This window comes from Heteronotia binoei, chromosome 2 (assembly GCF_032191835.1).
Source record: "Heteronotia binoei isolate CCM8104 ecotype False Entrance Well chromosome 2, APGP_CSIRO_Hbin_v1, whole genome shotgun sequence".
NCBI lineage: Eukaryota > Metazoa > Chordata > Lepidosauria > Squamata > Gekkonidae > Heteronotia > Heteronotia binoei.
Window position 1 is genome coordinate 19,847,372 of NC_083224.1, and position 12,030 is coordinate 19,859,401.

General features: G+C 47.9%; 1 protein-coding gene across 1 annotated transcript in view; it reads left to right on the plus strand.

Annotated features, from left to right (window-relative positions):
* Positions 1–12,030, plus strand: part of COL9A3 (collagen type IX alpha 3 chain) — a 97,675-nt gene that overhangs the window by 7,551 nt on the left and 78,094 nt on the right. Inside the window, exons 3-5 of the mRNA XM_060232937.1 lie at positions 2,830–2,865; positions 5,110–5,181; positions 10,335–10,409. Coding sequence (XP_060088920.1) covers positions 2,830–2,865; positions 5,110–5,181; positions 10,335–10,409 — 183 coding nt within the window. The remainder of the gene's footprint in view (positions 1–2,829; positions 2,866–5,109; positions 5,182–10,334; positions 10,410–12,030) is intronic.

Here is a 12,030-nt window from a genome sequence, read left to right on the forward strand (position 1 = left end):
ATATTCAAATGAGTTCCTGCTGGGAATATGTAAACTCCTGAGAAAGCGAGTTTGTGCTGGAAGTCATTAATTGTAACTTATTAGTGGGCTGGAAATGATCCTACCTCTTTCATCAGATTTTTTGACCTTTCGAAAAGGAAAGGTTTGGATTCAGAAGACTGAGAGCCTGGCAATTAGCCCCTAAAAGCATTTGGCACCTGTTGTAGAATGACTGTACTAAACCAATTTATCCTATTTCCCAGGGCTTTGTTTTGTAGCAGGAACTCCTTTGCATATTAGGCCCCACACCCCTGATGTAGCCAATCCTCCAAGAGCTTACAGGGCTCTTCTCACAGGGCCTACTGTAAGCTCCAATGCTGTGGTAAAAAAAAGGTAAAGGCAGTCCCCTGTGCAAGCACCAGTCGTTTCTGACTCTGGGGTGACGTCGCATCACGTTTTAACGGCATACTTTTTTACGGGGTGGTTTGCCATTGCCTTCCCCAGTCATCTACACTTTCCCCCCAGCAAGCTGAGTACTCATTTTACTGACCTCAGAAGAATGGAAGGCTGAGTCAACCTTGAGCCAGCAACCGGAACCCAGCTTCCACCAGGATCAAACTTAGGTTGTGAGCAGAGTTTAGGACTGCAGTACTGTAGTTTTACCACTCTGTGCCATAGGGTACCCTGGCTCTTATCATAAACAGATGGTTCTGCTGGGCTTAACTCTGTGATCAAAAGTTGCAGGAGGCAGGGTTATCAATCCCTGGGGAGGGAAAGCGAGACAGGGCTGTACGAGATTCTCTGTTTCACCCAAAGCTCCCACAAGCTTCAAAATGCAGGGAATCTCTTACAGCTCTGTCGTTGTCTTTATTTGCCTTGCTGCAACATACCACTCCACCCGTCTTCTTGGAAAGAATTGGAGCATTGGACTCAGTTGGGAAACCAACCTTATACCACACCCCGGACCGCAAATTGGAATTTTTCTGCATTAATTGCCGGTTTAAGACTCTGGCATGGTTAGTGTTTTGTCACTTTAAATTCTATGTGATTGATTTCACTCATTTCAAGAATATATTCATTTTTTTCTATTCGTTCATTTCTGTGTGTTACCTTCTGAGGCTGGTTTTCATGGAGGTTTTGTACCTTTCCCCTGTACCCCCTGGAGTTTGGCAACCTTTATCATGGGGTCAGAGATTGGGCTTCCTGGCTTTTCTCCAGGTAGCTGCTGCTTTCTGTTTTCTTTGATCTACTTTCTCTAGGCAATCGTAACATCCACCTTGCTTTGTAATTTTAGGATCTCTTTAAACCCTTTTTTGCACTGCAGAGAAATTTCAGCACGGGGGGAGACGACATTTGGAATTCTTCTGTTCATTGGCTTGAATCCTATAAACAAATTCTCTGCTACTGAAAACCACAGATCTTGTACAAATGGACACACTCAGAGAAAGCACACTCCACAGCAGAGGGTATCTAGTGCACAACCGTAGGGTTGCCAGATCCTGGTGGGAAAGTCCTTGGAGATTTGGGGATGGAGCCAGGGGAAGGCAGGGACCTCAGTGGGGTACAATTCCATAGAATCCACCCTCCTAAGCCTCCATTTCCTACAGGGGGACTGAACTCTGTAGTCTGGAGATGAGCTGTAAATCCAGTAGATCCCCAGGTCCCACCTGGAGGCTGGCATCCCTGTCACGAGGAACTTGTTCATAGGATCCAATCCTTCATTCTCTTCTTCCTGATGAAAAGTGGCTTCAGCCATGGGATTTCTTCCATGCAGGCCTCTTTTTTTAGCAGGAGCTCCTCTGCATATTAGGCTACACCCCCCTGATGTAGCAACGTCACCCCAGAGTCAGAAATGACTGGTGCTTGCACAGGGGACTTTTCCTTTTTCCTCTCCCTGATGTAGCCAATCCTTCTGGAGCTTACAGTAGGCCCTGTACTAAGAGCCCTCTAAACTCTTGGAGGATTGGCTACATCAGGGGGGGCGTGGCCTAATATGCAGAGGAGCTCCTGCTAGAAAAAGAGCCCTGCTTCCATGGAAAATGAACGCTGCCTTTTCCCATGCCGTATCTCTGTTTAGTCACACTTTCTCCTTCTCCGTTTTGCAAAAGTAGATTTTATAGGCAGCTCAAGCAAATAATCCCGGTGCAAAGATTCTAGAGCCAAGTCGAACAATATGCCATGCCAGGGCTTTTTGTGTAGAAAAAGCCCAGCAGGGACTCATTTGCATATTAGGCCACACCCCCTGACACCAAGCCAGCCAGAACTGTGCTGTGCATCCCCTGCTCATCCCTGCTCAAAAAAAGCCCTGTGCCATGCACATTAAAGCACAAATAGAGTATCTTCTGGGAGATATTGGTGTGTTGCATTCCATGTGTGCATGATAGGATTGCCAACACCTGCTTGGGAAATTCCTGGAGATTTGGGGGTGGAGTTTGTAGAGGGCAACATTGGGGCAGGGGAAGGACCTCCGTGGGGTACAAGGCCACAGAGTCCACCCTCCAAAGCAGCCATTTTCTCCAGGGGAAGATGTCTGTAGTCTGGAGTTCAGTTGTAATTCTGGGAGATCTCTAGGCCCCACCTGGAGGCTGGCAACCTGAGGAAGCCGGGCTTTTTCTGAGCAGGAATGCCATCCCAGCTGGATTGGTGCCAGGGGGTGTGGCCTAATATGCAAATGAGTCCCTGCTGGCCTTTTTCTACCCAAAAGCCCTGCCTGAGACAATGGTGATGTTGGGGGTGCGGACTAATATGCAAATAAGTTCCTGCTGGGCTTTTTCTACAAACAAAGCCCTGGGGGAAAGGGTCACTTTGAAGTGTGTAAATTAAGTCTGTTGTCTTTTCTTCTCTCTTTAGGGAGAGCCTGGTCCACCTGGCCTGCCCGGACCACCAGTAAGTATTTACCTAATTCTTTTTTCTCAAGGGTTGGAGGGAAAAAATAGAATTAGGCACAAGGCATAAGAAATTTTGGTCAGGAAGAAAAACAAAGGGTCATATATTCATGGGAAAGAGAACCAATCAAAGCAAGATCTGGTTCCTTTGCAAGCATTTTTACAAGGAATGATATGGGTTTGTGAGTTGTGATGCAGACTCACAGAAATGCCCCAGAAAGGCACAGGGGAAGAAGTCATGAATAGTGTTCCCTCTAAGCTGAGTTGGCGTGAGCTAGTTCAGAGTTTTTTTCCACCTCCGGCTCACACATTTTTGTCTTCGCTCAGGAAGGATGGCCCCAGAACAAACTAATTTATGCATTAGCCAAATAACTAGGGTTGCCAAGTTCGCTGCATTCTGCAGCAGGGGGTACCTATTGTGCCATAGAGTTTTCCCTCCCAAATGGCTAGAGCATCCAGGAAAACTATAGAGTTTTCCCAGAAACTCCTAGAGTGGCCGCCACTTCCGGGTGATGTCATTGCGCTGGCAACATAGGGGGAGGTTCCCCCCACCGGCCCAGTGTGGGCCAGCGGATTGAGAACCTCCCAGGCGAGTGAACCCCTTCCCAGACTGGGGGCTTGGCAGTCCTACAAATAGCTCGTTCAGAACTTTAATACTAGTAGCTCATGAAATACAATTTTTGCTCACAAGACTCCACAGCTTAGAGGGGGCATTGGTCATGAACTGGGGAATCTCATCCTCTTGAGGTAGTGAAAAGTGCCATCAAGTTACAGCCAGCTTATGGTGACCCCATAGGGCAGGGGTGGCCGAACTGTGGCTGAGGAGCCACATGTGGTTATTGCATATATATTGTGTGGCTCTCAATGTCCCCACTGCCCCATCAGCCAGCTTGGAGAAGGCATTTTGGAGAGCCAGTTTGGTGTGGTGGTTAAGTGTGCGGACTCTTATCTGGAAGAACCGGGTTTGATTCCCCCACTCCTCCACTTGCGCCTGCTGGAATGGCCTTGGGTCAGCCATAGTTCTGGCAGAGTTGTCCTTGAAAGGGCAGCTTCTGGGAAAACTCTCTCAGCCCCACCTACCTCGCAGGGTGTCTGTTGTGTGCGGGGGAGAAAGGTAAAGGTGATTGTGACTGCTCTGAGACGCTGAGATTTAGCGTATAGAGCAGGATATAAATCCAATATCATCATCATTTGTCTCTTTAAATCACTTTTCCAAGCCAGTCAGTGGCTTGGAGAATGCATTTAAAGTTAAAGTTGCTTTCTTTCCACCTCACCTCTCCCATCAATTTATTTTCCTTCCTTCCTTCCTTTCCTTCCTTCCTTCCTTCCTTCCTTCCTTCCTTCCTTCCTTCCTTCCTTCCTTCCTTCCTTCCTTCCTTCCTTCCTTCCTTCCTTCCTTCCTTCCTCCCTCCCTTTCCTCCCTTTCCTCCCTTTCCTCCCTCCCTTTCCTCCCTTCCTCCCCCCACCAAACATCTGACATTCATGTCTTGTGGGTCTCAAACATTGGACATTTATTCTATGTGGCTTTTACATTAAGCAAGTTTGACCACCACTGCCATAGGGTTTTCAAGGCAAGAGACAAAGATGCTTTGCCGCTACCTGCCTCTGTGTAGCGACCCTCAACGTCCTTGGTAGACTTCCCGTCCAATTACTAACCAGGGCTGACCTTGCTTAGCTTCCGTGATCTGATAATATCAGACTAGTCTGAGTCATTGAACTCTGGGCAGTCCTGTGGGAGGCCCTCCAAAGTCTGAGCTGGAGCACATTCCCAAAAAGCTGGAAGACTGATACTGATCGATCAAGATAGGTAGCTGTGTTAGGCTAACTGTAGCAGTAGAAAAGAGCAAGAGTCCAGTAGCACCTTAAAAATGAACATCTGTGGCGGGGATAAACTTTTGTGAGTCACACAGCTCGCTTCTGGAGATGATTCACAAAACCTGCCACAAATTTTGCTAGTCGTTAAGGCGCTACTGGACTCCTGCTCTTTTTGATTTGAGACCAAAACTGGCTTTTACAGGGGAAAACTAAGCCGATTATAAAATAGGTGGGATTTTGTTGGGGAATTGCCAGTTGTGTAAAGTTTGTGAACATGCTTGCACGGTGTAAAATGTGCAGAGCTGAGTGCATGGACTCTAAGAACTTCTGTGCTGATGCTTTAAGGAAGTGTTGACCTTCTTTGTCCTATCATCGTGTTATATCTCTGTGATTGTTATATTAACAGTGCCTGCCTCTTAATCTGGTTTAGGGGCCCAAAGGGACACCAGGAAAACCAGGGAAGGCGGGGGATGCAGGTTTACCTGGCCTTCCAGGGGTGGATGTAAGTAGAATTCTTTTTCTTGTTTGCTTGTGAGAGAATTTCCCAGAGTGCATTTCTGCCCTTGGAAACCTGTGCCCATGAGAGAGGCTAAACTCATTTCCTGCAGTTTCTCATGTCTGCGATTTGAAATATAAAAATTATATTGTCTAAGACAATCTGTCAGCTTGTATGCCTTGAAGTTTGCTTTATTGCATGAAATGTTTATTTCAGGGGTCCTCAAACTTTTTAAATAGGGGGCCAGTTCACTGTCCCTCAGACGGTTGGAGGGCCGGACTGCCGTTACTGTACAAGGCCGCGGGCCGTCAGTTCTCCGTCTTCTGCATCTCTCTCCCTTCCCCGCACCACACATCCCGGCCTGGGAACTCACCTCACTTCGGTATCACCTCACACTCTGTCTCCGCCGCCTCAGCCCAGTGCCGGAAGTGTGCGTTGCTAACGCGAGTTCAGGTCGAACGTCACTTCCGGTCTGATTTTGCCATAACCCGGCGGGCCGCATAAACGTCCTCAGCGGGCCGCATCTGGCCCGCGGGCCGTAGTTTGAGGACCCCTGGTTTATTTCCTGCTAACTAACCCTACAACCCCTTTCTTTACTAACCATAGTATTGCAGGAGAATGTGAAGGATGGCCGGGAGGGGGAACTAAGGTGCCAAAGGTCTTTGAAGTGCAAAACATCTAGCTAGTTCCCAGGCGCCTGGCAGAGCCAAGCAAGGCCACAGCAGGGGAGGAGAGACAGACTATGTATGTGGGAGATAACAGATATGTGAACTGGTTACTTTCAGCGGAAGAGCCCCAGTTTTATTATGAGAAGTGATTTAAAACCCCTATGCTTTGATGTGTATCCGTAAATGCTCATGCTTGCACCCCTCTCGTTATTAGTATCCATGAACCTGCGTAGAGAATAGCATTGCTGTAATCAATAAATGGAAACTTTGTTTTGAACAAAGCCAAGTCTGTTTCTTCTTGAAACTTCGATGCCCCTTCGCTGACACAATCATCTGGTTTTTAAAATGGCTCACTTTCCCTCCCTTGCAATTCTCCTCAGAGTTTGAAAGGCAACCATTCTCTGAATATTCTTCATCTTTTGTGAAGGGTCTTGATTATTCTTTGAAACACCCAAGTGGGGCTTTTATTCTTTGAATTAGAGAAGGTGTAAGTCAGGGGTCCACAGCCTTTTTGAGACTTCAGGCACAGTTGGAATTCTGACATGGGACAGTAGACGCAACCACAAAATGGCTGCCGCAACAGGTGGAAACAGTCACAAAATAGCTGCTGGAGGAGGTAGAGCCAACCACAAAATATCAGAGATAAAGGTTATATAGAACTCTAACAGTGATTCTTCAACATGTCAGGTAGAAGTTCTGGATAACAGGATGCCTTTTATTAACAGAGCCAATCAGAAGCCCTGCTGGGCAAAAGGTCCACCAAGCCCAATCCATTTTCTAAAAGTACTTGGTGGGGGTGAGAAAGGTGTGTTGTTTCTACTGGACACCATGCTGGGGACCCGATGTATGCACTTGATGGAAACACGAATTTTAGTGAGACTACAATGGGAGTTGACAGAAACACTGGAAGTGATATGTAGGAAGGTCAGTCTGAAGAAATGGCCAACTATAGGGTGCGGTTTAGACTGAAATATCCATCCTGCTGGTTTGAAACACTGCTACACTGTCTGTCAACCTGAAGGTGTCTCTCCAGTGGCTAACAAAGGTCCAGTACAGACTATACTCACATGAGTTTAAAATAATAGCTGAAAAATAAAGTCATAAAGTTAACTGCAAAATACAACAAAAAAGGTCAGCAATACCATAACAGGGGTTGGGTGGATGGGAGAGGTATGGGGAAAATACTAAAGGCACGGCTTGGCAACTGGCTTGAGGCCAGACCGAGGGACATGGGGGTATCATTGGCTTACAGCATGACATGTCATACCTCTCTAGGAATTGCAGGAAACTCTATGGGAAGGCCATAGAATTTTCAATGATTCCTAGAGAGGACTGACATGACTTCCGTGTTTTCCCAGAAGTGATGTCATGCCCTCATTGATGGCTGCCCCTTCCCTTTCCTGCTACCTTCGGACTCCTGTTGTTCGCCTGGTAACCCTACTTCAATATAATAATAGCAAGATAGGTTTCACCTGTTCTTTAAAACAACATGTCCACCTTGGATTCCATTCCTGCACCTTAATCCTAGACCCATGCCAGTCTGGTTTCCGGCCGGGCCATGGGACGGAGACGGTGCTGGTCGCCTTAGTGATGACCTCCAGCGGCAACTGGATCGAGGCGGCGTTGCGGTGCTGATGCTGTTAGATCTGTCGGCTGCATTTGACACAGTCGACCATCGGCTACTAACGCGCCGCCTCGCCGACATTGGGGTTGAGGGGTTGGCCTTGAAATGGCTTTCCTCCTTTCTCCTGGGTCGGGGACAGAGGGTGGCTATTGGGGGTGAACGGTCCCGGAGGCGCACACTGGACTGTGGGGTGCCTCAGGGAGCAGTTCTCTCCCTGATGTTGTTTAACATCTATATGCGCCCCCTTGCCCAGATTGCCCGGCGGTTTGGGCTGGGTTGCCATCAATATGCAGATGACACCCAGCTCTATCTACTAATGGACGGCTGGCCCGACTCCGCCCCAGGGAATCTCGACCGGGCTTTACAGGCTGTCGCGACATGGCTTAGGCTGAGTGGGCTGAAGCTGAATCCAGCGAAGACAGAGGTCCTTTGTGTAGGTCACGGCGCCCTGGGAAGGGAAATAGCTCTCCCGGCCTTCGACGGCGCGCCATTGAAAGCAGCGCGCCAGGTAAAGAGCCTGGGTGTTTTACTGGAGCCTTCATTATCGATGGAGGCCCAGACCATCGGCTACTGACGTGCCGCCTCGCCGACGCGGGGATTCAGGGGTTGGCCTTACAGTGGCTTTCCTCTTTCCTGGAAGGTCGGGGACAAAGGGTCGCAATTGGGGGGGAGCTATCCCGGAGGCGCACACTCGATTGTGGTGTGCCCCAGGGGGCGGTTCTCTCCCCGATGTTATTTAACATCTACATGCGGCCTCTTGTCCAGATTGCCCGAAGGTATGGGCTGGGGTGTCACCAGTATGCTGATGACACCCAGCTCTATCTACTGATGGACGGCCAGCCTGTCTGCGCCCCGGAAAATCTTGACCGGGCATTACGGGCCGTGGCTGAGTGGCTCAGACTGAGTGGGCTGAAGCTAAATCCTACGAAGACAGAGGTCCTTTGCTTGGGTCGCCGCGGCCTGGGGAGGGGGATCCCCCTGCCGGCTTTTGACGGTGCGCCGCTGATGGCGGCGGACAGGGTCAAGAGCTTGGGGGTGCTATTGGAGCCTTCCTTAAAGATGGAGGCTCAGATAGCAGCCGCTGCCAAGTCCGCATTTTTTCATCTTAGGCGGGCAAGGCAGCTGGCCCCCTTTCTGGAGCGCGACGACCTAGCAACAGTGATCCATGCTACGGTCACCTCAAGGTTGGACTACTGCAATGCCCTCTACATGGGGCTGCCCTTGTCTCGGACCCGGAAACTGCAGCTGGTGCAGAATGCCGCGGCCCGGCTGTTACTGGGTCTCCCAAAGTGGGGACACATCCGGCCGGGTCTCCGGACTCTGCACTGGCTTCCAGTGATATACCGAGTCCGGTACAAGGTGCTGGTTATCACCTTCAAAGCCCTATATGGCCTGGGACCTGCCTACCTGAAGGACCGTCTCTCCCCACATGTTCCCCAGAGAGCACTGAGGTCAGGAACACAAAATCTCCTCACTATCCCCGGGCCAAAAGAAGCCCATCTGAAAGCCACCAGAGAAAGGGCTTTCTCCGTTATGGCCCCCGTATGGTGGAATCAGCTGCCGGAAGAGGTGAGGGCCCTGCGGGACTTGGCGCAGTTCCGCAGGGCCTGTAAGACGACCCTCTTCCGGCTAGCCTATACCTAGCTAGAATGACAACTGATGTAACTGGCCAGCCATCTGTTTACAGTAAATTGAAATATTCTGTTTTAAAGTTTTAACTGTTTAAATATTTAATTGTTTTTATACCTGAAATTGTTTAAATTTTATGTTGATTAATTGTTGGAAGCCGCCCTGAGCCATCCGTGGGAAGGGCGGGATATAAATCCCAAATAAATAAATAAATAAATAGCAGCCACTGCCAAGTCAGCATTCTTCCACCTGAAGCGGGCGAGGCAGCTGGCCCCTTTCCTTGAGCGCCGGGACCTCGCAACAGTGATCCATGCAATGGTCACCTCAAGATTGGACTACTGTAACGCCCTCTACTTGGGGCTACCTCTGTGCCGGACTCGGAAACTGCAGCTAGTGCAGAACGCAGCGGCCAGGCTGTTGTTGGGACTCCCGAAATGGGAACATATACAGCCGGGGCTGCGTGAACTGCACTGGCTGCCGATTATATACCGGGTCCAGTACAAAGTGTTGGTTATTACCTTTAAAGCCTTATATGGCCAAGGACCTGCCTACCTGAGGGACCGTCTTTCCCCATATGAGCCCCAGAGAGCACTGAGGTCAACCGGAAAAAATCTAATGACCATCCCGGGGCCGAGAGAGATTAGATATCAAAAGACCAGAGCACGGGCCTTCTCAATAGCGGCCGCCGCCCTTTGGAACCAACTCCCTGAGGAGGTGCGGGCCCTGCGGAACCTTGACCAGTTCCTCAGGGCCTGCAAGACCTCCCTTTTCAGACTTGCACATTCGGACTGCCAGAGAGGACCATAAAACAGGGATCCGCCAAATGCGGTTTAAAGATCTATACCGCACTGCTGGTATTAGCAGAACTAGCGTCAATTTCCATCAGTACTGGCAGATGAAGATGAAGTTAATTGTATTAATTGTATTGACTGGTTTTTAAAATTGTTAAGTTTAATGTCTTATACTGTTTTATATTGTTAAATTTAACTGTTTTGATTATTATTGTATGTTTTTATGAAATGTTGTTAGCCGCCCTGAGCCTGCCGAGGTGGGGAGGGCGGGATAAAAATAAAATATTATTATTATTATTATTAATCCCTTGAGTACCTCTTTAAAAGTTCTAAGCAGGCCCTTTTTGTGGGGGGAAATATGAGGGAGATGTAAACAAATGAAAATTCTTAGAACTATTATTTACTAACCCTGTTTTTGCTGCTGTTCTGCCTTCTTCTTTTTCTCAGGGTTTAACAGGGGTGGACGGCCCGCCTGGACCTCTTGGACTACCTGGAGAAAGAGTAAGTGCCATGACCTTATTGGTGAGGGAAGAAGGAACCAGAACTACCCATCGCAAAATGTTATCCGCCCTCCCCCCCTTGCAGTAGAATCAGAATAGTAATCTGTTCATCTTCATTCTTCTGTGCAGTTCCACATTGGACTGCACTTGCACATGCCAGCCACTGGAGGCTATCTTCCAGCTACTCTGGTATTTCTTTCACACCGCAAGGAGAGCCCCTCCCCTGTAGACCTCATTAGAGACTGTCTTCCCACCTCTTACCTGTAACTGTTGTTCAGCAAGGTGTCTTCTGTGAAGGCACACATTTCCTCCCTCCTACTCTGCTGTGAGTTCATAGGATTCAGTTTACATTCATGACACTTGCAGCAGCTCAGAAAGACTAAGGGAAAGGGAGAGACTCCTCCATGCAGGGCAGGTGACCATTAGACAACCTCTAATGAGCTGTGTAGGGGTGGGATCCCTTTGGAGTGTGAAAGAAATACCAGACTAGCTGGAAGAGAGCCTCCGGTGGCTGGCCTGTGCGAGCGCAGCCTCAATGTGAGCCTGCACAGAAGACACCTTGTTTAACAGCATTACAGGCAAGCATAGAAATTTTTAGCCTATTAAACAGGTCACCAACCTGTGGCAAAGATACCCAAAGTGGTAAATTTATGGCACTCCTAGAAAAAAATACCAGGTAGCCTATGAGTCCAGCTGTGACATTAGGGCAGCCAAGTCTTCTGGTATAGTAATCCAAAAGAACTATGCATTGATACTGTACATAAAATCCCAATTATTATATTACAAATTAGTATACACTACAATTCTGTATGTTTGAAAAGACTGTACCATACAGATAAATATACAAATTGTCTTCAAAGGACATAAAGAAGGAGTATAGTAGTTCCAAGTCACAGTATTAGGAACAACTCCTTAAGTATTTAATTTTAGTCTGCAAAACTTTCTTCTTCACCATACAGATCTTCCTTCTTTCTCTGATGTGAATGCTAGCTTATTCCAAACACGTTTCCCATATGCTTTCTTGAAGAGCCGATCTGATTAGATTTTGTTCCAATGAAAAAACAGGGGCAGGGAGAAAGACAACAACTAGAAAACACCAGATAACTCCCTTGTATAATGAAAACAATGTACTAATATCTCCAGCACATAAATAATACACATAACACTAGTATTACTTATAAGAAAAATTCAAAATGTTGTAACACATGCACTGTCGCCAATAAATACAATATTCAGAATAACATAAACCAAACCACCAAGTCCCATTACAGTTCCAGGCTTCCAAGGAATATGTAAATTCATAAGAACATAAGAGAAGCCATGTTAGATCAGGCCAGTGGCCCATCCAGTCCAACACTCTGTGTCACATAAGAACATAAGAGAAGCCATGTTGGATCAGGCCAATGGCCCATCCAGTTCAACACTCTGTGTCACACAGTGGCCAAAAAAAATTATACACACACACACACACACACACACACACACTGTGGCTAATAGCCACTTATGGACCTCTGCTCCATATTTTTATCTAAACCCTTCTTGAAGGTGGCTATGCTTGTGGCCGCCACCACCTCCTGTGGCAGTGAATTCCACATGTGGTGAAGAAGGATTCCAAATTCCATTGAGAACATATTTTATGCACA